The sequence below is a fragment of the Aptenodytes patagonicus genome, chromosome 7 (assembly GCF_965638725.1).
Source record: "Aptenodytes patagonicus chromosome 7, bAptPat1.pri.cur, whole genome shotgun sequence".
NCBI classification, from domain to species: domain Eukaryota; kingdom Metazoa; phylum Chordata; class Aves; order Sphenisciformes; family Spheniscidae; genus Aptenodytes; species Aptenodytes patagonicus.
The window spans coordinates 71,863,444-71,890,713 of NC_134955.1; the positions used below are offsets into that span (position 1 = coordinate 71,863,444).

The 27,270-nt window shown below is 43.8% G+C and overlaps 1 protein-coding gene across 1 annotated transcript in view; it reads left to right on the forward strand.

Moving 5' to 3' along the window:
- Positions 1-27,270, forward strand: part of MDGA2 (MAM domain containing glycosylphosphatidylinositol anchor 2) — a 397,387-nt gene that overhangs the window by 210,635 nt on the left and 159,482 nt on the right. The window contains exon 6 of the mRNA XM_076345813.1: positions 16,643-16,912. Within this exon, the coding sequence (XP_076201928.1) occupies positions 16,643-16,912 (270 nt within the window). The remainder of the gene's footprint in view (positions 1-16,642; positions 16,913-27,270) is intronic.

The window sequence follows — 27,270 nt, forward strand, 5'->3', positions numbered from 1 at the left end:
CCTCATGCCGGTGGCTGCTCGGAAGAAGTGCAATTGGGAATGCTGGTTTCCAGGAGGATGGAAATTATAGATTTTAACTCTCCTGAAGGCTCTGTGTCCAGGATCTGCAGAGGATGTGTCTGAAATGGTTTATAAACCTGATGCCAAAGAGCAAAGTCTTCAGCTTAGATTTCTAAATAACTAGAAATTTCAGAGCAGTGGTTTCTGGAGAACAGTTCTGCAGCAAATGTTGTAACATTTGAATACTTCAGGTTAGATTATGCTGGTTTATGCCTTAATAGCGTATGCCTTGGGGCACTGAACACAGGTAGCAAATGAACAAAATAGTTGAGACGTTAACATGCCGAGTGCATCTAAGATGAGCTATGAATTTTATTTGCACTTGCACATTTCACATTATTGCTGTCCTCACGGCTTTATTCCAAGGAGTTGCCTTCAGCTTTTTCTGAATTTGTGATTTGACAGCAGGGACTTCAAAACTGTGGTATGTACACAACCCACTGCAAAGCAAATTCACAGCTCAGCTTTAAAGCTGCCACTGGCAGTAGGGGAACTACAGTCAGCTCCGAGGGTACCTGGCAAAATGATTTGGAAGCCCTTAATTTGCGCTCTCGTTAATTTTGCCAGGGAAAAAATAATATCTTAATGTGCGGTTTGTCCCTCATTAGTTGCTCTGATTTCATACCAGAAGAGCCATGAAATCGTGTCTGCCGTGGAGAGGTGTCGCTGATAGGTGGGAGCAGCTTTCCTCTCAACACCGCTAATAACTCCTCCACCTTCATCCATGAGGACAAAGGACGAGAGTTGTTACCATTCCCATTTGTCAGAGCAATAGTTTTGCTGTTGGAGCCAAAACAGCCTCTGGCCATGTTGGACCTCATCTGCAACAGAAGTTGTTTATGTCACAGTAATGGGGGAACGTCAAATAGCGTAACTATTCCGAACTGAGGACAGGAGACTATTCCGAACTGAGGACAGGTGATCGTGATTTAATTTTGCAACAAGAGTGAATTATTTCCACTTCACAAGCGTCAAGTTTATTTTGAGAGAAGGGTGTCTTGATGCATTAACAGGAATTGCTCTTCTGGAGTAATTTCCAAAGTAAACAAGCCTGAAAAATGATAAAGATTCATACTTTCCCATGAAGAACTTGGTGGCAACCATCATCAAGGGCAAGATTAAATACGTATAGTAATTACTGCAACAACTCATTAAAGACGATGACTGATGTGTTGATGACTCTGAGAGAAAACTTTTCTCATTTGGTATGACTTCATCTGATATAGAAGTTCTTTGGTAGAACTTCACCTGGTATAACTTCATAGAAGTTAGATAAATTGTAAATCCAGAGTAATCCAGGATAAATCCAAAGTAATGAAAATCAGAACCTGAACTTGATACTCTGTTTTGGTATAGAGCAGTCCTAGCCTGTCCATCTGTTTTTAATTTAAAGTTGGAGGCATGTAATGGAGATGCCTATCTAGTGGAAACAAAGGAGAGACAAACAGGACTGTCTGTAAGGTGGCAAACGTGCATGATATTTATTGTCATTAATGTGGCTACAGGTGGATTTAAGTTCAGCTGCAGATTATGTGATCATAATGTAAAATTGCTGGCAGTTTGGCTATTGTGCATTTATCAGGTCTGTAAGCATAACTGGTGTGGGAAGTTTTTGTTGAACGTGGCTGTTACTGATGAGAGAGGTGACTAAGGAGAATAGCTGAGGCTGTGGGCTTCCGTCTCGTTCCAGCAGTGATTTTGGCTCACTGGGTTCAGGCTTTTATTGCAGGACATGGGGACTGTTGAATGATTTGTCAGGCTCCCTTTGATTGATTGACTTGTGAGCAAAGTTGGGAAGGATTTTCCCTGCCATGGATGTGCACTCCAGCTTGGGTTGCTCAGGGACATCAGCCGTCCCAGCAGCCAGATGGGGTTTGCGAGGGTTTGTGGACCATCCGTGTGCGGTGGCTTGCCATTCACCTTGATTGATTGACACGGTGCGCGCACGGCGGCTGGGAAGCCGCTGTGCTGCAGGGATCACCTTGGCTCCCCGCTGGCCCTGATTGATTGCCACCGCACGCTGATGCGCAGCGGGACTTCTGCACGCTGTAACGAGCGTTTGTCACATGTGATGATCGTTGGCAGACTGTGCTTGAGGAAGTGTGCTCAGCAGATGTGAAAAGAACCCAGTGTAACTATTACTGTATGCCTGGAAATCCTCACTGCTTTTACAGTGTCCTGCTACTACCCTGCCTACTTTCTGCACCCAGGGCCACCGAGGTTCTCACAGATGACAGTCAAGTCACCTGTTGAACCTTCTGCTTGATAATCTTCCCGTATTGTTAGAGAATATGGTGACGGAGGCACATGAACACTTGTTTTTTCCTCTTTCTTCCTCTGAAACACTCTCAAGTCTCCCCGCCTTCCCTCACCAAGAGCTACAGGTGACTCGGGCATGAACGTAGACACTTGTTTCAAGGAAAGCACTGCAGATCCAGGTGCTCTGCTGCTACTATTTATGCCACAGGGTGTTTCATACATCTATATTCCTGTGCTGACACCTGAGTTGAGAGGCTAATTTGAGGAACACCAGGCATGTCTTTGGGTGAGTAGTTCAGGTTTCTGTTCAGTGCTGCCTGCCAGCTTGTCCCTGTGACCTTTTTGTTTTCTGTGCTCACTCTGTCTTGCTGATTATTTGATTGCGTGTGGTGGCATCACCAGCGTAACAATCAATTACTGTGATAGAACCAATCCAAAGGAAACTTTCTGCATACTTCTCCTTGAATAATTAGAGAGGTAATTAAGCTGGTGCCATCAGATCAACACGTATTCATCAGTATACTTTGGACATGATGCAGTTTTAAAGTGTTACACACAGGTATAATTAGGTACACTCACACCCCCTTCATTCAACAGCAGCGTGTTAATTACATCTGTTCTGTGTGAGTCTGAAGCCTTAGACACACCGTCATACGTCTGTAGGTACTGCAGGAGTTACAGCGCATGGGCATCATTTTTTTTAGACACACGGATTTCTTTCTTCCAGTGCAGACTAGTTTAAAATACAATAAACAAAGTGGATGTTGTAATGAGAGAAGCTGAGATCATCTCAGAAGCATGGGACCACGCATATGCTGAAGCCCAAGATGACAATTAGCAGTAATACTGTACAGCAGCAGGTAGAGGCACTTGTTGAGCACAGGCCCACTTTGTACCTAAAGACAGCTATTACTCTGCAAATTTATTATCTAAGTAGATGAGAAATTTGAAGGGAAGCAGAAACGCTGTGAAGTGATTCACCTGCTGGCAGATTGCTGGTGAGTGGCAGGAACAGAAATAGAAGTCAAGATGTGAGGGAGAACAGCAAAGGGACTAATTTTGCAACTCTCATTTGTTTTTAGTAGACTGAGTCCCTTTAAAATTAGCACGTAGAAATTAATTTGGGTAAGTTAATGCAAGCAGGAGTTGTAAAACCAAATGCAGCTGCTTTGCAACAAAATCAAGGGGTTATTCTGACAAGGAGGAGGAACCCTGACAATTTTCTCGGTGTATGTGCTGGAATCCATGCTGTCGGAAGACGAGCAGCTGCAAGGGTGGGTGTCGCACTGAGTCATGACCTCCATACTTTCTGTCTACATTGCCTGCTTTTGTTGCCTCACTGTCCACGCTGTACCCAAGAAGAAATCCGATTGATTGATTCTGGCTTCTACTCTACCCTTTTGGCTTCTCTTGGGGTTGCTACTGTCCCGTATCTTCCCCAAGGCCTCAGAGGGTTCTTGCATGGCACTCACGTGTGTCTTTTCCCCATTCATGTTCTTCACCCTCTTAGAGCTCTGACTGTATTTGTATTCCTGAAATCAGTGAAATTTTTCCTCCAAATAAGTCCTCACAGTTTGAAACTGCAAGAAGCACAGAGCTGGCAGCAAAGGCTTCTGGGGTGGGAGGAGCACAGTGCTACAGGTTGTGTCTTCTCATAGGAACAGCTCCCCGACACCTTTCTCATCTCCTGTTCCCACTTACGAGTGTTTTGGAATCACCACCTTGATTCCTCTATTGTACCTTCTCATCCTCTTGCCTTGTCTTTAGTAAGACCTTTGATATGACCTTCCGTAGTTTCCTTATAGCCAGATTTGTGAGATGCGAATGATTAGTGGAAAATTGGCTGGGCCTTTGGGCTTCTAGGGTGGCATGATGTCCAACTGGTGGTCATTTGCTCATCCTCGGGGATCAAAACCGGGAACAATACTGTACAACATAATTATTAATGACCAAAATGATGGGACCCAGTGCACTTCTGGCAAGTTCTCAGATACCAAATTGAGAGTAGTGGTCAACAGAGGGGTGTTGACAAGCTGGAGAAAAGGGCAGACCGGAGCCTCATGATACAAGCTGAGGGAAATGCCACATCCAGCCCCTGGAGAGGAACAGCCACCCCATGTAGCAGTGCATGTTGGGGCCAACTGGCTAGAAAGCAGCTTTGCAGAAAGGGAGCTGGGGTGCCCTGCAGACAAGTTGAAGATGAGCCAGCAATGTGCCCATGCCAAAAAGGCCAACAGCAAGCTGGGCTGTACTAGCAGGACTGAAGCCAGCAGGTCCGGGGCAGTGATCCTTCCCCTCTGTTCAGCGCTTGTGAGACTGCATCAGACTGCTCTGTCCAGTTTGGGGCTCCCTAGAGCAAGCAAGACATGGATGGACTGGAGCAAGACCAGTGGAGGCCACAAAGATGGTCTGGAGCTAGAGCAGGTGACGCGTGGGAGGAGGCTAAAGGAGCTGGGTTTGCTCACCTTGGGGAAGATGCTCAGACTTTGACTGGATGAGGCCTGAGCAGCCTGATCTAATCGGCATTGCTTCAAGCAGGGCTCTGACCAGAGACCTCCAGAGACCCCTTCTGATGGAGATCATTCTACAGGTCTGTGATTAAAGCAAGCACACTAAAAGGCAAAGGTGTTGTGGAAGCTGTTGTTTGAATTCAGTATTGTCTCCTCTCCCCAGCATACCATTGTCTATGTAAGAACTGATGAAAGTCCTGAAGACGTGGCGCCCCGCCTTAGTCTGGACCATACATTGGTCAGGAGGTGCTTCTTTTTGAAGATGCTTAGCAGGAACAAGTGCAGTCTCCTTTAGAAATACAGGGGTTATGTTATTCCAAGCATAATTCTGCTCTGTGTCAAACGAATTATTGACAGATGATATTAAAATCTGTCACCAGTTTGCATGTGACTCACTATTTAATCTTTAGAGCTGGGAAAGGTAACTCTAGATACCGCTAACTCTGAATTGCACATCTGAATGCCTAGATCTAATAATAACGTGAATGGATCCTTTTAAGAGTGTTCATTGTTTCAAAGTGTCAGAGAAAAGGCATGCTATTTACCCATAAACCCACTGAAATTCTGGACTTCCTATATTTCTTCTAATATGATTGAGTAAAAGCAAATAAAACTTTTATCTTGATCTGCAGAGCATTTTTGGTGGCACAGATTAATTTGAAAACGTATGTTAGTTTGTATATTAGCAGCCAGTTCAGGCCGCTTAGTGCAGGTGATCATTAATACATAATATTGAGGCTGATTTTTGGCAGCCTCCAACATAGAATAATCCACAACAGTAACTTTTACCAAGAAAGATGAGTATTTCAGTACGTGATTTTTCAGCTGCGTGACATGGTTCATTCAAATCACAGCTGAAACTGGCGTTCTTTCTGGGGTGTGTGGTGGGAAACAAATTGAAAAAGGCTTAATTCACTTTTAATCCCTCCATTAAGCAGTAGTCTGTCATGATAAACTTGCTTTGTTTCCCTTCATTCAGACAATACAGTGTTAAGAGAATTATCTCATTTTGAAAAAATATTTCTCTTAGCATCCCCTGGCATTCTCAGGGAGTGTGACAGCGAGATGTGATCCTGCACTGAAGAGGCTTGAAATCCTCAGATAAGAAATACAGCCAGCTGTACTGGAGGTGGATGGTTTTAATGCTTTAGCAAAAAGGAATAATAGAAAATAAAGCTGGGAAAGACCCCAAGAGGTCATCTAGTCCCATTCTTCATGGCAGAATGCACTAGATCTAAGCCTTGTCCTACTAATGTCCGTTTAACCTGGCTGCCGGCAGCAGAGGTGCCACATTAGTGGCAGGCAGTCTGGCCCGTCGCTCTGGTCCTGTCCACCACGGCAGAGATTATCCTCTTCCCCTTTGCAGCAACGTTTCGTACATTTGAAGATGGTTATCTTGTCTCATCTCTTCTGTTGGATAACGAACGAACCTAGCTCCTTAATTTTTGCCTGTGAGTCACATCATCTCTACCTCGCGCTGTTCCTGTTGACCTCCTCCATCCACCTCCTTGGTGAAGTTCAGTGCTTCAGGGCAGGCAGAGTACTCCACAGCACCCTGCCTTATAAGCATGGGGTTCAATGCAGGGCTTGTTCCATACATTTCCCAACAAAGTTCTTGTTCATGCATCCCTGTATGATAACTCCCTTTTACCGAGCACGTATTGCTAATGTTTGCTTTGTGTCCGGATTGCCATCCACCATAACCCTGAGGGTCCTTTCGCTGCAGCTCCTCGTTAGCCAGTTATTCCTAATCCGCTGATTGTGTGGGCGATTGTTGCTGTTGCAAGACAGGTTTTGTCTCACCTACCTAGCAGTCTGAAAGCTTAGGTGTCTGTAGTACACTGGTTGTTCAGGGAGCACTGTACTCGGTGGAGAGAGGGAGAGAGATGGCTCCGAAGAGCAGTTCATCCCATCTATTTTTGGAGAGCAGGAATTGTGCTTTAGGGGTGCTTAAATCTCATCGAGATACATGACCTTGGATTGCATGCATGACTTTCGGGTGGTTGAAATTAGCCGAGATGAATTTAAGCCTGCATGTACAACCGTGCATCTAAATATAGTGATGAAGGGGACAGTTTCAAGATTAGGTTAAGCTGATTTAACACTGCTCTGCTGCTAAAGGGAGGATCCTGCCTTCCCTTCATACCCTCTTGATAAAATGTCCACAGAATGAATAGTTCATACAGTGTGGGAGCTGTGAGCTATTGTAGTCGTCTCCAGAGCGTAACCACCAAGGAAGTGCTCTGAATAGCAAACGTATCCGCCTCCCTTCCTCCCTGTTGGAGCTATCAATGCCACATCTGTGCGTGAACGGCAGCACGAGCAAAGTGCGAGTCATCAAAGTGCTGCTGCTGCTGGATGAAAAGCAGCCAGGCAAATCGGGAATAAAGAGATGAGTCATCAAAGCTGCATCCCCATTGGTTAAAAAACAGAGGATTTCAGAAAAAGTTGGAGGAGGAAAAAAAAGGCTATTGAGAACAGAGGGAGAGCGCAGGGAGTGGGCTACGGTTACCTGGGCTGGTGCTCCAGGCCAGCTTGTTCACATACGTGTGGACATGTAAAGACTGAGTCCAGCTGAAAATGGACCTTGTTAAATATAATCTCATTCTTCGCTTTATTTCTTTCCTGTAATTCCCCTCTCTGCTTCCCCTGCAACCTCGTAATTTTCCATTCTTGATAGTATGCCCGGACAAAATAATCTTGCACTTTACTCAACTTTTAAGCCTCTTTGTTTTGGTGGCAAATTTTTTTCAGGGGAAACTGAAAAATATGAGAGTTTTTTATCTCTGACCAGGTGGCGTATTCAAATTGAGCAGTGACTGCCGGTCCGTGGCGGGGCACATGCACCCCAGTCTGAGGTTAAGGCATGCAGACTAGTGGGGGGCAGCTGCCCGGGTTGGGGGGAGCCACCCCTTTGCGCTGGAACAGGTCCGGGTGCTTTTGCAAAGATGAGAATTCACCCTGTGTGTCAGGGTAAACCCTAAACCACTTGCAATACTGAAAGCTGGTCTGGGAATGTATTACTTCAGTAATTCCATGTATTAAGTCAAAAGAAGGACACGTGCCTGAAAGGATTGGGATTTGAGAACTTCGCCTTTATTTCCTCTGCCCCTGGAAGTGCTGGAATTTTAAAGTCAGTGAAAATGAAATGGGAAAGAGAGCAAGTAACACAAAAATAAGGTTGATATGTATGGTGAGCACATCTGTTTTATGTGTCTATACACAAAGGTGTTTAAAACTGGAAGTTATTACAGTCCAGTAATGGATGGAGTACTGGAGTATTTTGCTGCTCTTCTGCGCTTAGATTGCATGCCGCACCTGAGCAAGACACCACTGGAGTTCAAAGCTCTACATGACTGGTCACTACTGGACAGTGACTATAAAGACACATTTTACAGTGAGGGTGATGGAGCACTGGCACAGGTTGCCCAGAGAGGTTGTGGAGTCTCCATCCTCAGAGATATTCAGAAAACATCTGGACACGGCCCTGGGCAACCTGCAGTAGGGGACCCTGCTTGAGCAGGGGGTTGGACCAGATGACCTCCAGAGGTGCCTCTTAACCTCAACCATCCTGTGATTCTGTGATGAAGTCTGGTCCTAAGCCTGCAAAGAGCTGAAGCTTAAGTGTCTCTGCAAAATTTTTCTCCCTTGGCTTTGTTGGAAAACTCATTGCCAAGACAAAAGTGAACCTGACCCGGGAAGCCTTGCCCCTTCCCAGCAGAGCCCGCAGGTAAGTTTGCATGTCCCGAGAGAGCAGATGAACTGCTTGCTTGGCAGTTTGGCCCACTGAAGTATCTTATCCTAGCTGGTTCAATACACACTGGCACCTTCTGCTTGGAAGGGTTGTCTCTTTTGTGATAGCAGTCAGAAGATTACAGCTCTGTCAGTAGCAGCAGGGAGGACAAAGCAGAGAGGATGGGTGTATAAGAGTGATTTTCACTGGGGTTTGGGTTTTGTTTTTTTTGTTTTGGTTTGGTTTTGGTTGTTTGTTGGTTTTTTGTTTTTTTTTTTTTTAAGGACTATTGATGAAAAGAAAGGACCTATCATATTGCAGCATGCTGTGGCCGTGTGGTCAATAAAAAGTTTATTTTTACCCTGTAATTTCAAATCCGGACCTCAGCTGAGAATTATAATCTATTCTTTTTTGAACTTTACTCAGTAAATAAGTAGAGAAATTATGCTCCCAGCCCAGCAAGGACCTCAAATGTTCTCTCTTTTTGCTCTGACTTGAAAGGACTATTTGTAATGTGTATACTTAGGAGTATATGCATTGTATTCCTGCCAGAAATCATGGCTATAAATTGAACAGATGCATACACACACACAGAAGTATATATGAAAGTATAATTCAATTATGTTCTGTTACTTTGGTTCTGCGTATGAAATAATACACAAAACTGGAGGAAATCATGTACTTTCATTTTTATTCATCATAGATGAGTGAGTTGTCAAGGACATGACTTTCTGCCTCTACTTTGATATTGCCATTAAAGTATTAGTTTTCTTTTGCGTTTCCAGTAATCCCTAAAGCCAATTGTGACATTTTCTCAATTTCATATGCCCAGTCTAAATACATATATTTGTCTCACTGTAATTATAACACACATTGGTGTCAGATGTTTTCTGTACACTACATCAATGACAGATCTCCCAGTGTAGTATCTGTCTCAGATACCCATCCCAGGCAGCAGTAGAGACTCTGCTTCTTTCAAGTTCAGTGAGCACCTGTATCGGATCATTGATCAGAAGATGTTTCCAGTCTCCCTGCTGATGATCCTGTGGCAGCTCTGTTTAAACTGGAAGCATTTTGTTGTAGAGCTAGGTTATTATGTCGAAGGTGCTTGGTAAACTGGTATTGTTAAGCATGTTAATGATGACTTTTTAGCCTGCAGAAAAGGAGGCTGAGGGGAGACCTCATCGCTCTCTACAACTCCCTGAAAGGAGGTTGTAGCGAGGTGGGTGTCGGTCTCTTCTCCCAAGTAACAAGCGATAGGACGAGAGGAAATGGCCTCAAGTTGCGCCAGGGGAGGTTTAGGTTGGATGTAAGGAAAAATGTCTTTACTGAAAGAGTGGTTAAACATTGGAACAGGCTGCCCAGGGAAGTGGTGGAGTCCCCATCCCTGGAGGTATTTAAAAGACGAGTAGATGAGGCACTTAGGGACATGGTTTAGTGGGCATGGTGGTGTTGGGTCGACGGTTGGACTCGATGATCTTAGAGGTCTTTTCCAACCTCAATGATTCTATGATTCTATGACTTAATGACTGCTAGCTTTGTGCTGGATCTGAGAAACTTTTGCCGCAGTCATTAATCAAAACTAGCGTGTGTTGCATGCTGTTTTATTACTCTGTGAGGATTGGTATATGTTGTAGCCACATTTTATAATTAATCTCCATCTGTATGTCATTGGTGCCTAACTTGTCTTGTGTGCACATGTTAATACCAGGTAGAAAAATTGATGCAGTTCTGATTTAAATTCTCCGTAGTGACTTGACTAGCAGGGCCGCGCATTGTGACCCGGTGTACTTCCAATAGCACTTTGTCGTATGCACTGTTGAGTTCACAGCCAGGCTCTGCGGTCCTATGAAATACAGTGGATGCAGAAGCAATACTTGCACACGAAAGCCTCTGAATTGAAGTCCCTTTAAAAAGGATGCAGCTGCAATATGAATGGGGACCTGAACAGTTTCCCTCGTCATGAGTAGTGCCTTGTTCTTCGCGGGGAAGAGCTCGCAGTGGCACTGCGGCTGTCTTTGTCCCCTGGCAAACCAACCATGACTTCGAAATGTGGGACTGGCGCTCAGAAACCCCTACTTCTAAAAGGCAGTAAAGATGCAGAGCTCTTTTGAACACTGAGCCGTTCTCATTACGATGTCCAAATATGATGTTTGGAAAGCCTGTTCCACGCACTCACCCGTGGAAATATTTACCAAAGCTTGCTATTGTTTGATAATGAATTTTATTATTCCTATCGGAGAGTTGAAAGAAAGTTTCCGCTGGTCAGGTTGCCTGGCTGAGTCTCTGCCGGTGCCAGGGTGAAGGTTCTGGCTGGGAGATGCTTTGCTTGCCAAACCTGGATGGCCCAGCGTTCGCCTCGTTAATCCTGATGGCCGATAGTCATCTAGGAGAAACCTCAGCCGGGGTGAAGCATTGGAAGTGGCTTTGGGGGTGATAATACACTCCCATTTGGTATTGACTCCTTTTGGCGGGGATATTTTTGTTGCATTAGGAATTCTGTATAAGTTTATAGGATTTCAAACAAGAGCACCTCCTGTGTCTCCGTCAGTTTTGGTATTGTGCAGTTGTGTTGGCTCTGATGTTAACTTTCCAAAGCAGTACTGAAGATTACTTAAAACTATAAAATCTATCACTCTTCAACTCTACATGAAATTGAGGATATCAGCCCTGTATCTGCATGTGTGTGTCAGCGTGTCTCCATGACCCGAAACGTGACCCAGGGTTTTATGGTATGAACAGGTGGAGCTCTGGGGCTAAAAATTGAAAAATTTCAGACTATTTAGTTTAGAGAGGAGATGAATAAGAAGAAAGACAGCAGAAATAAATAAATGACATAATGCGAGATTAAACCAAATCCGGAAGAATACAGCAGTAGAAAATAATAAAATATATCTCTGAATTGAACCTTTCCATGGAATTTTGTAGGATCTCTGCAAGATCTAAGCAGAAACTGAGGAGCTTGTCCTTATGCCAGGAGGCAGTTGTTTAGCAGAGGAAAATTCTGGGCTGGTGCAGTGGTGCATCTTTGCTTTAGATTGCACATCTACCTGCTGAGTTCTGGGGGCTTTGAAGAACTTTGATTTTAAAGTGCCTTTCATGTAAGAAAAGCCCTGTGTAAACGTGGTGACCAGCAAAGTTCCTTGCTTGGTGAAACTAAATTTTGTAAGACTTAAATAATAAAATCAAGATTGGAGGCATAAATTGCTGGCTTACTGTCACTGCAATGTGTCATGTTGAATGAACTCGGTTGGGACCATGTGAAAGCTTGTTTGTAAGGATGTGAGGGTCTTCACAAGCCCCTATAAGCTTAGCTTACCTTTCTGTGCCTTTCAAAAACTGAACAGGCAGAATGTCAGTACTGGCTCCAGCCTTGTTTCGGGAAAGCAGGCTGGGCTGTGGAAGTGGAAGGCAGCTTGGCTCACACTTGTGTGCCTGCTCCCACAGTTGGTGTGGGTGCCGTTGGGTGAAACCACTTGTATCTTGGAGGCTGAAGCCTGACTCCCCAAAGCAACATACATATTAAAGGCAAAACCAGTGCATTTCAGCCTTCTACCAGGAATACACAACTGCATGTACTGGCTTTTACAATAGTGGCATTTTAATAAGGTCAGATCTTTTGCAGAAGTCTTTATCTCCTCTTCCTTCTGACTCAATTCCATGATTTCCTGCTATCTAAACAAATATCACAGCTTGAGCTGCTGGGACTGCATCGTGGGTCTCCTAGCTGGGGTTCAGTCATGCTAGATGCTTTACAAATGCAAAGGATGTATACACACATGCATTGTCCTTTTGGATCAGATCTCATGCCTGTCCTTAACAAGAGCCAGCAGGAGACATTTCAGAAGAGTGCATAAAAAGTGTGCAGTAGACAGATATGTGATAGTCTGCCTTCCCATTCCAGAAAAAGATACCATTTTATGCCCTGAAGCATGAGTTTTAATAATCCTTCAACAATATTTTGGTATAATCATCAACTATTATAATTGCTCTGGATCGTCTTGTCATCTTTATAAATGCCTACTCCATTTTTTAATCACGCTGGACCAAAAAAAATGTGTGGCGATGAATTACACGGTTCAGATTTATGCTGCATGTGATGTTTAGCCCCAAAAGTTTACAAATAAATAAAAGAGACAAGAAATCCATTTTAGAGAGAGGATTAGGCCAAAATTTCAGTCTTCTGAAAGTGCAAGGTTCTAAGAGGATTTGCGAAACACTGGGATCAATGCGAGGTTGGCACATGTATATTGTTAAAAACGGCACTTTCTGCCCATTCCCATCTGTAGACTCCTGATGCATTTGTAAATCCTCATCCTAAAGGTAGGATTGATGTCACCCATCTTCTGCCATCTAAATCTTGCCTGTCTAGATTAAACTAATCTTTGGGCTCTCTCTGCCGTCAGCAGAGAGATGGATGCCACAGGGGAAGTTTCTTGCAAGAAGATAGCTCAAGGTAGATAAGAGGAATTGCCTTTTGGCAGTACCTCTTGCTGTCACTGAAACTAGAACAGGGAGAGATCTCACATGATAGTGAGCTCCATTTCCCTAGCTCAAATGGGAGGTACTCCTAAACTTTTTGTCTAACAGATGTTTGCTCAGAAAATCTGGGAGAGAGAGAGATTCTGCAGCAACCCTGAGCAGCCCAGTCCAGGGCTTACGGTCCCTACCGTTACATGGGGTTTTGTCACTGTGCCTTCATTACTCCTTTCTGTGCTACAGCTTTGCATTCCCAATCTGTGGGGAGAGGCAGCTGTTTGCAGCTGCACTGCTGCAGCGTCCTGCGGGGAGCAGTTAGAGGTGTTCCTCCGGTTTGGGAGGGGAAAGCGTTTCTGGATGGAGTCAAACAGAGGAGCTATCCAGTAAAGCAGACCTGCAGAAGGCCTACATGCTGTTAATTAACCCAAGTCAATTAATACAGGTCTTCCAGCAGGTGACTAAACTTGTGATTTAGCCCCATTCGTTTCCACATCTAGGTCCAGGCTGACATAGAGAAGTGAACACAAACACTCTCTAACTTAGAGCTAAAGCCATTTTTCTGCCACCCCACCATGTCTGAGCACGTCTCTGGAGTTATCGAGCATTTGGGATTTTTGCTGTTTGCCTCCTTCATTCCATGGCCAACTCCCCCCACTTCTCTCTTTTTCTCTCTCCCCTTTCCTTGCTGAAACAGCCAGTCAGAGCTGTGACGAGAAACCATGGGTCTCCAGCTCGTGTTTGGCACGTGAGCAGATGGGTGTTGACTACCACCGTTCCCCATCCCTGGCTGGAAGGAGGAGAGGTCAATGTTGATTGCACTGAGAGTGGAGGTTGCACTCCCAGAGATGGGCGAGTGTGGGGCTGATGGTGGGGCTGAGCGTGTTTCAGCGGTGGAAGGACAAAGTCCAAGTGACCACCAGGAAACTTCCAATCTCTCCATTCCTAGGCCAGAATTTGGCAACGTGCAGGTGATGATAAATCAAGTGGTGCAGTAGACCTAATTCTATCCTCGGTTTCACCATGAGGCTGAAAATAAGAGGTTCTGTGTTATTGGTGCATTGCGATATGGTGCAGATCACGTACAGGGTTTCAAGCAGAGAAATATCAAAATAATAGCTCATTGTTGCTGTGGATTCATATTTATTCATAATAGGTATTTGACCCTTTATATGCTACACTGAGTTTCATTTGCTGGAAACCTTAACATCCCTTCTGAATTTCTTAATATTCTTTGGTTTAAATCAGGCTTTTAATGGTAGTTGAGTGTATTGCTGAATTTTTGTTTGTGTTTGTCTAGTGGGATAGGTTGTAGTTAAGTGAAATGTGTGGTGTAAGCAAAGAGAAATTGCTGTAAGCAAACCATAATTTTCATGTACTTACTGTTTTGAGTGCTGTGATGAAAGGGATGTATCACAGCATTTTTATTACATCAGCTGCTATCTTTGTCTCTCTACCTGAAGGATGGCAAAAGGCCCCCTTTCATCTGGAGGATTATGAGGCCATTATGGTAAACAGCACCACCAGGTTGGGTTGACATTGTTGGAGCTTTCATCTTTTGTTCTAAGTTTTGAAGCATTATTTGTGGTTCTCTTGTTCCCTGTTTCATGACTTGATGTTTAGTGAGAGCAGAGAGCAGCTCCTTGCCGGAGTTGTTCAGGAAAAATCATTAAACTCAGGAGGAAGGGAGGGAGAGAGAAAGAAGGGCCAGCTGAGTGCTACCCCCTGGTTGGTGATGACCCTACAGGTCTGGAGCTCGGTTCTAGTTGCACAGCAGGTACTTGGATCCCTGCTTCTGCCGCCTTCGCCCAAACAAAATCTACTTAAGCATGAAACATGACATACTGCCCAGTTTCATACCTCTAATCCCAAAACAGGGGTCCATCAGCTGATGGATGCATCAACTGATGAAGGAATATGAGGTCAGAGAACATGAGCAAACAGACACTGACACAGTTAGTGGGCAGTGCTGACTTGTTTTCTGTCTGTATTTTTAGCCACGCACCCAATTTCTTCACCTTTAAGTTGGTTACATGAACCCAGGAATTTATGCTGGGAAGTATCTGCAGGGTCCCAAGCCGGGAGGAGCTGGAATAGGGGGCTTTGCTTGTAAACCTCTCCTCTCCTCCTCTCTTGAAGTGTTTCCCCGGCTGGAGGTTGCCTGTTCTCTCTGTGCTAGGACAGGTATAAATGAAGTGCTTCCCATTTGTGTGCTCCCGCTTCTGAATGCAGAGAAAGCTAATTCCTCTTGGGTGAACTCCAAATAAAGAAAACTTATTTTATAGTTGGCTCTTGTATTTGCCTTTAGTGATTAGTGTGTATTCCTTTAATATTGAAATAAGATTCATCTATAAAGCAGACACACAATATATCTCTGTAATAATGAGGATAGTGACATGAGTTTTGGATGTAACATTTTTATTTCCTTTCATTTTTTATTGTTATGTTTTCTGGTATTCTTTGCCCAGAATTTCAATCCTTCACATTCATGCCTGTGTTTATTTAGTATTGCTGCTTTTTTCTGTACTAGCAATATGTATTTATAAGTTGGCTCATCACTTACGTGGTTAAGGGTATGCCTTCAAGCAAAGCCTGAATCCAGCAAGGGTGGATCCCTCAACGCAAATGACAGGGGATGTCACAGCTCAGATTGTGATTTTCAATTCCAGCATCTAAAATAAATTGCCCTGCCCTGTCCCTTCATACTGAGCATTTCTGTTGCTCGTCTTATATCATATGCAAATATTTCATGGAAAAGAAGAGGCAAGAAGAGAGAATGAAATTTAATCACTTGCTTCTCCTTTCTGAGGGCAGCATCATCTTTCCGTTAGCCTGTGCTGCAGTGTAGTTCGGCTGGTTTGGTGGTCCTGCCCAAACAAAGCCCCTGCAGCTGGTCAGAAGCCATTGTATGGAAATCAGTAGGGACCCAAATCTGCACCTCTCCCCCGTGTCTGTGAGTAGATGGAGCCGTGGCCACGCTGTCTGCTGGTGCTGTGAGCTGCAGGTTGCACAGCCCATACAGGGAAAAAAGTATCTGTGCTGGATGCTTCGGTTTCTCCGTGTGCAAGGAGATGTTGTCCCAAGGGAGATGACTCTTCCTGATTCGACAGACCCAACTCAAACTCTACAAATTCATCTCAGTTGGCAGCCAAGTCCCAAGGAGTTCATCGGGGAGGCGGGTGGATTAAGAGGGCTGGTTTTCAATGGGTAGGATCCGACTTGAAGAGAACAACATGCTTTTCATGCCAAATAAGAAGATTGTTACTAATTCCTTTCTTCCAGGGTTTAAAATCCAGTGTGCTGGCACCTGTCCCATACATTATACATTACTTCCCAAGCACAGCCGTAGGGTTGTCCGTACATAAATCCTCATCTGCAGTTTGACAGCAGGGCGAAAGATGATGACAGAGCAGGGTGAGAAATGTGGTGTCAGGGGGAGCATCAGGATGGGGAGCACCCTTCTCAGAGGGCACGTAGTCGAGCGAAGAGCGCTGTAGCTGACGTGCCTTTGCTGGTCTCAGTTGGCTTGAGTGTGCTTGTCAGGACTGAGCAATACCACAGACGGAGCCCCGCTACACCTTTCTCTTCCTCTTGTGTTTTGCAGCATCCCCTTCAATTAAGCTTCTTGTGGATGACCCAATAGTGGTGAACCCTGGAGAAGCAATCACCTTGGTCTGTGTGACGACAGGAGGGGAGCCAGCCCCCAGCCTGACGTGGGTGAGGTCTGCTGGCATCCTGCCTGAGAAGACGGTCCTGAACGGCGGCACTTTAACAATACCTGCCATCACGTCAGACGATGCTGGCACATACAGTTGCATCGCCAATAACAATGTTGGAAATCCTGCGAAAAAGTCCACCAACATCATCGTAAGAGGTAAGTTGAGCTGGCAAACTATTGACCTTTATCTTGGAAGATTAATTGAATCCTAATCCGACAGGATAGCAATGTTCACGTAGTGGTGTCCGCTGTTTCCACGTGTATTTCTGGTCATTTCTACTAGTGCATGTGACGAATTAGTGTTGGTTTCAAATAGCCAGTGGCTCTTGTGCTGGGCTCAAACCCCTTAGCTGGAACAAGGGTGGCGTGGTGCCCCTTTGTATTGTGAAGATTGCAGCAGCTCTCCCATCCAGACTGGAGACAAGTGATCGCCAAAGGACACCGTGTCTTCTGAGCATTGCCTGTGCTGATCCCCTGCGCTCACTGTCTTGGCAGTGAACGCATCCTCAGCTCCTGGAGATGTCGTTACCTACTTCACCCTTTTCTTCCTCCTCATCAGCTGAACATGTTACTGAAATTAAGGCTGTTGTGCGTGCTGTGAATCTGCTGCCATCAGACAACTGCTCCCTGGGTAGGAGCTTTAGATTAGTACCTATGCTTTAATTACACTAAATAGCAGGATAAATGTCTGTCTTAGATAAGAGAAGAGTGCTTGCAGAACAATTACTGCCAGGTGGAGAGAAACTCTCCCTGGTTGTTTATCGCTTTCTGGATAACTCCAGGGACATGGCCAGTTGGTTTGAAGAAGGAGTTCGATTGGCTGATAGGCATCATCAGAGTGGATTAATCTACCTGAACCAAACAGTTCATCTGAAACTAATTTTCTATAATCTAATCTGTGAATGGTAGTGAAACATAAACTCCCACGCTATAGGAACTTTAAATAATAGCATGTGATTAATCATACTCAGGAGAAACTGCTGTATAAAGAGCCAGTGGTGTGAATATTTTATGAGAGCCATAACCCCTGTTCACTTCTTATTGCCCAACATATCATACTCTTCAGCAGGACGAGGAATTAGAAGCTATTTCTGTTCTGGAGGTCAGGGAGAGAGCATTGCATCAGCCTAGGTCTGCAGGAGTTTATCAGGAGATGTCCGTGGATTTATTTGTAATATTGTATTTACATTTGAATTTTTGACGTTTGGCTTAGGGGGTTTGTTGTCAAGAGGCAAAGGCAGTCTTGTTTCAGGAACATAGCATCGACATTAATTTGCTGTGATTTACAATGGTGATGAGGTTGTGAAGGGAAGATGTGAGTGAAACACACGCTCGGAATAAGCAAAGGAAGAGGAAAGGCTTTGTGTGAAAAGAAATCTCGATATTTTAATTGACCCAGCAGACAGCACCGGAGAGCCTAGAGGAAAAGCCAAAGTCCCTAGCTCCCTGCAGATACAAATTTCATGAGTCATAGCATAATAATAATATGCCCTCACATTTTTATTTATAGAAGACCATGCCAATGAGATGCCTAGGAGCTGCAAGATGTTGAACAAAATATCATTAAAGCATTTGAGGTGACTTTTTTTCTTTTTTCCTCTCTGCTGCGTGGCCCTGTTAATTCTGAGAAGGGACCGCAATGAGGAACAACCCATTAAATAAATGAAGCACAGCTCCCTTTCTAGCCCCAATGCATTGCTGCCTGCTATGATTTCCCCCTTATTATTTTTGTTAAAGGGGAAGAACTGTCTTTCAGAAAAAAACCTTTGTTCCGGTCTTGGTTGGTTTATCTTTACTAAAAGTGATGCTAAATTTAGGAGTGAAATATGAGAGAATTTCGTATCAGGGTTTGGATTTTACTTTGTGTATATATTTCTTAGCATTTTGCCTGTAGCTCTTTGCTTCTCTCCATTTCATCTCTCTTTTTGTTGTTGTGTATCAGGATTTTCACACAGCAGCTGAAGAGAAAAGAGTATTTACTTGAAATAGCATCTAAGCCTTGCAGGAGAAGCATTTGGTAAACGCAGTTCACATCTTCTGTCAGGTGGACTACCAATCCCAGGATTAGACAAAAATCCCCTAATCTTAGCCAGAAAGAAATGTAAAGTTGTCTCAAAGCATCATCAGGGCTCAGATGAAATTTGTTCACTTTAAAATTCACTAAATTTCACTGTGCGTTTATCTGAACGTGCCTTTATTGTATGCGCTTTATTCCATGGATGCTACCTTACCTTCAGCGGCTCTTGATTTTTTTTCTGGGCATTTTGCTATCTTTGTGGCTGACTGCCAAGTCTGTGACTACCCACCACACCTGACTTCAAAGCCATTGTGAATGATGTCACATGACCGCCACTCATTTAGTAATAATGAAAAAATCCAAACCTAGAGAGAATCCTTCAGAAAAAAAATAAATAAAAGTAAATAAATGAGTAACAAAAGTAATTTATCCTTTTTGAAAGTCAGAAATTATGTGGATCCGATAAACAATAGAGGCAACAGATGAGGCTGTGTTTAAAGAGCAGATTCAGGCATTGAGGCGCCGACATGACACCGAGGTGTATTCAGGTCAGCTCTGTTCTCCTCCATCAATCTTTTCCGAGACCCTTAAAAAGTGGGGATAAATATAGTGAAATGGCAAGATGATATGACGGCTTGGGAGAATATATATCACCTGAGAGATGGTGCAAAATGTGCCCGCGTGGAAGTGCTGTGTAATGTGTGTTCCCTGCTTCTCCAGGGTGTAAATAACTAGTAATACGTGTTCTCTGCTTCTGCAGGTTGTAAATCACTAGTTTCTGCAATTGCCATGTGGTGATGAAGGAGTGGTGGGATAGCAGGTGCCACTAATGGTCTCAGTGCATTGCTTTCCATTTGTTAGCTCCCAGGATTTATCTGGAAGCCTCCTAACATGCATAAGCATTTAATATGTTCTCTGTTTTTCCGCTGTTACTTGATTTCCTCCCCTTCCAGTGAGCATTGGCACGGAAGGAGATGTTTGTTCTTAAAATAAAAAACAGACTAAAGCTGCCCTTGCGGCGAGGAAGCCATTTAGTCATAACTGACTTTGGATTTTTTTTTTTTCTTTTTTTTTTTCTCTTTTGGCCTGTATAACTTAAAAGTAGTCGTAAATCCTTCCAACAAAACCAAGCTGGGTGCTTGCTCGTTGGTTTGGATGTACACGGATCCCTTGCAAAACAACAGGCATTGCACACAGCTCTTGAGGGAAGAAACTCCCTCATACGCTGCCTCCTTAAGCAGTTAAATTAACACTTTCAGATAAAACAACGTCCTCTAAAGGTAACCCTTTCTGAAGCAAATTGTACGCTGCACACTCTGCTCCCTTTGTCTCCGTTCTGCTGAGATGTTGTGTTAGTGCCTTTCCCTTTCGGCTGTCAGGTAATGTTAATGAATGTTTTGCTGAGATGGTAAAGAGAAATTGTTTTGAGGACCACAGTGGTGTTCCTTAAGAGGTACAGACATAACGCAGTATCTTTCATTTCCTCCGTTTGCTTTGAACAGGAGCTCCCCAGAGGCAGATCAGTGGCCGTGTGCTGTTTACCTCTCGAAATCTTAGTGAGGAAGTCTGTGAAATACAGCCGTTTTAAAGAATGGCATTATCAGGTTAACTGTACCCAAAGTTACTGCAAAATATTTCATTCCATCAAAGACACTGTCGTCCATCAAGGTGTCTTGGGTCAAACCAGAGAAAGAAGAAGTGCACTCTCGTTGCAGCAAAGCTGGCTGCACACCAATTCTAATTATGAAAGTTTCTTTCTAAGTATTTTCTTTAGATTAATGAGTTCTTTAAATGATTGCAAGTCTGCTAGCATTTGAGTATTAGTGGGTGTTCTCATCAGTGGCATCTTCACATCCTGCTCTCAGCCTGATGATTAGAATAGCTTCCCATAACATATTTCTAGACAAAACCATTAGAAAGCAGAGGAAGCTCTAAGGGAATCTTGACTCCTCTCATTCTAGCAAAACTTGATGTTTTAATCCTTCTCTTAAAAAAAAAAAAAGCAGCTCTCTCAAGTAGCAAATCCAATACACCCCCTCTGGATAAACAAAGTTCCCATCAACCTCCATGCCTGATGTGTGTATTTTTTGCTCTGCTTGCTTGGAGGATGTTCTGTTTTTCTGACTTTTCCGTGGTAGAGCGAAAAAATGTTGTTCTGATGCAATGGAAATCATTTGTCATAAAGGCCAGGATGGAGAAAATCTGTTGCACTTCTTTCAGAGTTCTTTCCCACCCAAAATATTTGCTTTCATCACGAATTTGTCGCTGTGTATCTCTGTTGGTCTCAACTAGAGGGAAATGATAATCAGTCTTCGTATGGATATTTTGTTAATTAAAATAAGAAGGAAACACACGCATATTTGTGTTAAAATCAAGTGCAAAACCTTGCTTACTCACAGCCCTTGGGCCAACAAACATGGTGATACGGATACTTCTTCATGTCCCATGCACGCACAGCCACGCAGAGAGGACTTCGGATTATTGCCAGGAGCTTGGTAGTTAGAGACCTCACCTGTGGTGTGGCCCCAGGCTCAGCTCCTTGCCTTGATCTGGCATGGCAAGTTGAACATCCAGCTTATCCCATGTCCCAGGAAACTCTTCTAGCCTGAGGGTCTTTTAGACTTTGCTGTTGGAGGTTATTTTACTCCTTTAAAATTCTCTCTTCAATGCGTATTTGGAGAGGGAAGCAAAAGGCGTTAGAGAAATGGTAATATTGGCCTTGTAATCCTTAAGATGCTGCATAAAAGCATGATCATCACAATACCATACAGATTTTGGGTGACAATTTGAAATGTCACAAGAGGCAGGAATCAAGATAATCATATGTCTGTGGCTTCTGGAAAATTATACATTTTCAACATGACTCAAACTGGGTACTCAGAATTATGAGAGCATGGAAGAACAAATACTCCAAAGACACTGTGAAGGGGAAAATGAAAATAAAATCTCTCTGTAGCTACCAGTATGTCAACGAAGAATTAAAGACTTTTGATGGTGAAGGCTGTAAGGTGGCTCCTCCATCCAGTAAGAGAGCAAAAACGCTGGGTAGCATCTTTGAAGGACACCTGTGCATCAGATTGGGAAACAGGTAGAGCCAGAGAAATGTTTTACAGGTGTTGAAGTGCGAGGCACTGAAATGATTTGGAAGGGTGTCAGCGTGCACCAGCTCGGATTTGTTGCTTCATCAGCGACTTCTCCCATTACCTTCTTTAAATAGATCACTTTGTCTCTTCCATTGTACCTGCAGCTTTTTTTCAATGCCAATTGACTCTGACTGTGTGACTTTTCCCTTCTGTGAAGCGGAAACATAGTGTTTGGAGTTAATTTTTCAAAAGGGTGGGATTCCCTGTCAGTTTAAATATAAAATAATAATTTTAAATGACCTGTGCTCAACATTAGCACAAAAGCTTTTGCTGAACAAAAAGCACTCTGGGGAAGTGCATTTTAAGGCCGAGATTGCTGGAAGTACCTATTCCATTATGTCTTTAAAAACTGTATGTGAACTGTGTAGTAATGACTGCTAAAAAGAAGGTGGGGAAAAAAAAAAAAAGAAAAGACACAGATGGTGAAATAAATGAATTTTTTGTTGCTTTTGTAATAGATTAAAAAAAATAAAAATCCTGTAATCTGGTATTACTGATGTCCATTCTCGCACACCTGCTTACCCTTCTGCTTTCCTGCAATGGCTCTGTTTATCCCAGAGCTTTTTCTTAGGAATTTCCCTTGTTGGTTTAGAGCAGTTGCATGAAGTAAAGCATAAAAATAAAGTCTGTCTGGTTACACGTCAGCACCTCTGCTGTCACCCCTCGAAGATCCTCAAATGCTGTTAATTGAAATGTGAGCAGAGCTCCCACGGGCTGATGCCGAGTGCCAGAACAGAGGCAGGGCTCATAAGTTTCATCCAAAAGGTGGAAATTGGGTTTTGGCGGCACCCGTGACAGTCGTCACCCAGCAGGTCACCCGGCAGTTTTGCAGCTGCTGGATGCTGGCCAGCGGCCGAGCGATGTGTCCATCTGACACGCGTGATTGATGGCTGGCATCATCTGCGACGGTGGGAGCGCTGGTTGGGGATGCTGGCTCCAGCACGCCAGGTCTAAAATGTTGGGTTTTCTGTGCAACTAGCACAAGGACCTTTTTTTTCCCCTCCTTCTTTTCCTTCTCTCTGTATGCTGTGAAGGTCTCACAGCAGACTGATTATACTAGTGCTTATTTCATGGCTGGAGAAAGCCAAAGGCCTTGGCAAATATCCATACATATAAAACGGGCATTACTCCACCACGCAGAGGTGACCACCACTGTTGACTTCCTAATGAGGGACTGTGCAGGGGCGTGGAGCTTCGTTGCGCGTGGTGCTGCATGGCCGCGGGTGCTGCAGGCTGCGGGAGGCTGGCAGAGATGGGCTCCCCGGGATGCTTCAGTAGGGTGGAAACTCGGCAGCCCCCGTGCTGGCTTTCAGTGTCCATTGATGATTGTGCTCTCCTTGGGGCAGACTAGAAAGCAAGAGTGATTTCATGAAAGTGCCAAGGTTTTGAAATTCATATTCCGGAATAGGACTAGAAGGGCCCTCCTGGGCCATCGAATCCAGCTGTCTTTATCCCAGGCATCCATTTCATCTCATCTCATCTCTTGTATAATCTTTTTTTTTTTTTTTGTGAAATGACCAACTCCACCTACAATTTCGATAGCTTTCTTCCAGCACCCTCCCAGCTCTTCCCGGGAGTCTCTTCCCATCTCTCACTGCTCTGACACCGAGATCCTCTCTCATTGCCGTCATAATGTGCCTGTGGTGTGTTTGCTGTCCCTTGAAAGCAGCTTTGCTGTGGAGTGGCATCAGCTCTGCGAACGCCGTGCTGGGATGGAGGGCTGGGCTCTGCCTTTGCTGAATCACTGTGGCGGCTGGGCATCTTCACCCTGCCGGGGGCTCTCCCTGTCCTCCCTCTTGCATTATGCCAATGCATATTTTTTATCATATTCTTAAGCAATTTACTTAACTCTTTGTTTTAACAGCACTCACCACCTTGCTTAGTTTTTGCTGTGTCTTGTTGGACAAGACAGACTACCTTCCTCCGGTGTGGGATTTAAATGGACCTTTCAAAAATGTTTGCAAATGGGCTTCGGGAGAGACCCCCGCGCTGGATGAGGACGAGGAATAGCTCTGTAAATTGGAGGCTGGGCACCAGCCTGGTCTCTCACCCCACGCCAGCCCTCCCGGCTCGCCCGCAGGAGCCAGCGCCCCTACAGGCATTTCCCCGGGGCCTCTTGCAGCTTTTTAAGCATAAGCACAGTTCAGTCCAAGAAAAAAAAGCGCCAGCCAATTCTGATTCTTCCACCGAGAGATGCAGCCTGTGAATGGGATTTCAATGAGACAAGATTTTAGCCTAGAAAACCTGATCTTACAGCACATCCAGCGTGTTGCTACAGTCATAAGTTACCAGTGTGCTATCCTAAAAGTTTACAGCTCTGAGAATGAATGTGTAAAAAAGTTGAGCTTCAGAGTTTAATAAGTCCATTTATTTTTATTATCTGCAATAGCAGTCTCAGGCATGTGCGCTCTCTCCCAGGCTGGGGTATATCACGGACGAGTTCATAAAACGGTTCCATATAAAAATGTAGATGGCTTATTGATTCTTCTGCCCTTTCATTAGGACTTCTCAGAATTTTTGTGTACAGAAATTTTATTTTTAAATAAGTTCGCTGCTCTGCAAAACATCATGTGGTGCCTGTTGGGCACCACATATCTCCAAAGATATATCAGAAGAGATTTCAAGAGGTAGTATTCATTCGATCTCTCTCCTTCTGACCCTTGCATTGTGGCTGCTTCAGGTAGCCACGTTCTTTCTTCACTGGGGCAAAGCAAAAAAGTTATCCTTACTGTTGGTTTGCTAACAATTATTAACTACTAATGCATGATAAATTTTTTTGGCAGGCGTGTAGTGTCATAGTTTAATATTATGTTAGATCTTGGATGGTTAATACATGATGAGGTCTGTGTAGTCTTAACAATATTATCATTTTGGCAGAAAAAAATTGAGTTTTTCAAAGTTTTGTGTTATCCTGAAGAGAGAGGAAGAGAAGAGAGAAGAAAGAACAGTGCACAACGTTTTGTTCTAATGTTACCAAGATACTTTGATGACCTTGATATGTGTTTTAAAGTGCTTACTTGTATTGCATCAGGCAACTGTGAATGAGATCGGTAGGTCTCTGCCCAGTCTGACAAATCATTTTGCGAAGTTTTTTAGGATCCCAATTAATTTTTGAGGCATTGAACTGTGGAATAAAAACAAAGTGTTGAAGGGAAATGCATCCCATGTTGGCATAAATCCAGGCTGTAACGAAATCCTGCAGCCGAATAAAGCTCTTGAGCCGCACAAGAAGCAGGAGATGAGGACAATCCGGAGTGGAAGCCTTGGAAACTGCGGGTTTGCTCTAAGTTTTGGAAGAGAGGCAAGTACTGTGTCCTGAGTTTCATTTGCAGTGTGTGGGCAAAGAGAAGAGTGAAGATTTGCAATATATTACTTTTGGGCATCCAGGAAAACTCAGCAAGGCTTTTTTTTTTTTTTTTTTTTTTGACAGCTTTGGCACAAGAATTAAACTTTATAAAGCCATTGGCCCTGGAAAACACCCAGCTGCAATGTGTAGAGGATTTATAATTTGTTTGGCAAGTGCACAGCCCACTGGGGATCATGTCAGCTTCTCTGAATGGCTTAATTTATATCCCAGTTCTTGTCTGGCTTGTGACAAGGCTTGTGAAGTTCCCGTTTGCCCGTGAATTGGGCAGTCTGTGGGATGGGGCAGCCCTGAGCCCACAGGTCTGGCCGGGATCACACGCGGTACGTTGGCTTGGCAAGCTGTAACAGAGTGGGATTTCGTAGCATGGGAAATGTTTTGGGTTTTTTTCCCTTTCTTCTGCTTGGGGTTTCAAAAAGCACTGAATGCCAGCTGCCAGTTTGTCTCCGCTGCTTATTGATCAGCCCTCATTCATTTTTTGTTATTTCACCCTCATGTACCCACCTTGATGCGTTCGAATCATTATCTGCATCTTCTTAAAATCAGAGATGAAAGCAGCCTTCCACCAGGCAGAGGGGCTGCGTTGTGTGCTGGTCCCTGACAGCACAGTCCAGTTTCTGTCCCAAAATCAGCTTTATTACTGGTGTGACGCCACTGGGGCGACTCCTGGTTTTCACAAGCAGGGAACCACGGCAAGAAGGTTGTGCAGTCTCCACCCCTGGAGGTTTTCAAACCCTGAACGACCTGGTCTGAGCTCACATCTGGCCCTGCTTTGAGCAGGAGATTGGTCTAGAAACCTCCTGAGCTCCCTTCCCACCTGAATATTTCTGTGAACCTATATATCTTTGCTTTTCTGATGATGCTTATTTGTCTTGAATATTTACTTCCAAAAGCTGTTAAAAGAGAAACCATGCTGTGTTTCACATACTTTAATCTCGGCTTAATCTATTTAATGGATCATATACTGAGTAACTTGTAAACGGAAATCTTCTTCATTACAGAGAAGTATACGCCTCCCCTTCCTTCAATAGAAAAGCAGGGAAAGAAATAGGAGCTAATTAACGTAAAAACAGACACCTGCCACATGGCATCTCCAGAATAATAAATAATTTTCTTTTAAAAATTAGAAGGATTTATAAAAATAGAGAGAAAACCTGAAATCTCTCCACAGTATTTGCATTTAAATTGAAAGTGCGAATGCATCTGGTCTTGTAAGTGCCAAATAATTATTTGGTATTAAAAAGTTTGGAGATACTCTAGTAGAAGATGCTTGACAGCTTAATTGTTCTGATAGCTACTGAAAGTTAAGGTTTTGAAAAACTTTAAGCTAAAACCGTGTTGACAGAAGGAAAATGAACTGTTGGTAAAATGCTGAGAATACGTGTCTCTTTTTAGCAAGACTTTACTTCAAGTCTGTCTTTGGATAGGAAGGTGGCTAAAAGGAACATGCAGGCAGCATAATTTTGTTAAAATTATCTTGCAGAGTCCTAAATACCCTATTTAAGAAATTTGAATTTTGAGAGTGGTCAACATTGGTGCATTCTCCTTAAAAGCTCTGTGAATGTTTATGTAGTTACGCTATTTTTTAATGTTCTCCTTACAACCCAAACAAGGTGCACCCTGCCTGCTCGCACGGCAGGCGTATTTTCTGCTGGAGAGAGTTCTCTTATGTGCAAACATCAAATAGCATTATTTGCTGCTAATGCAGGTGAAGCTAGCTCTGTGCAGGGCTTATGGGTGATTTTATTTGATGTTAGACCGACTTTTTAATTCTGAGAAAAATGTGCAGACCTCCTTTCAGAATAAGAAAGTTTCCATATCTCAGCAGTGGACCAAGAAGTTTTACAGGGTTATAGAGATGAACCATAAGGTAAGAGAGCTTTCCCTGCTAGACGAGAAATAAAACAACGGTATGATGCTGACCTTGGCAGACCTGCTGGTCTCCCGTCAGCCGAGAATGAATCTGAATAACAGAGTACAAAATAGATGC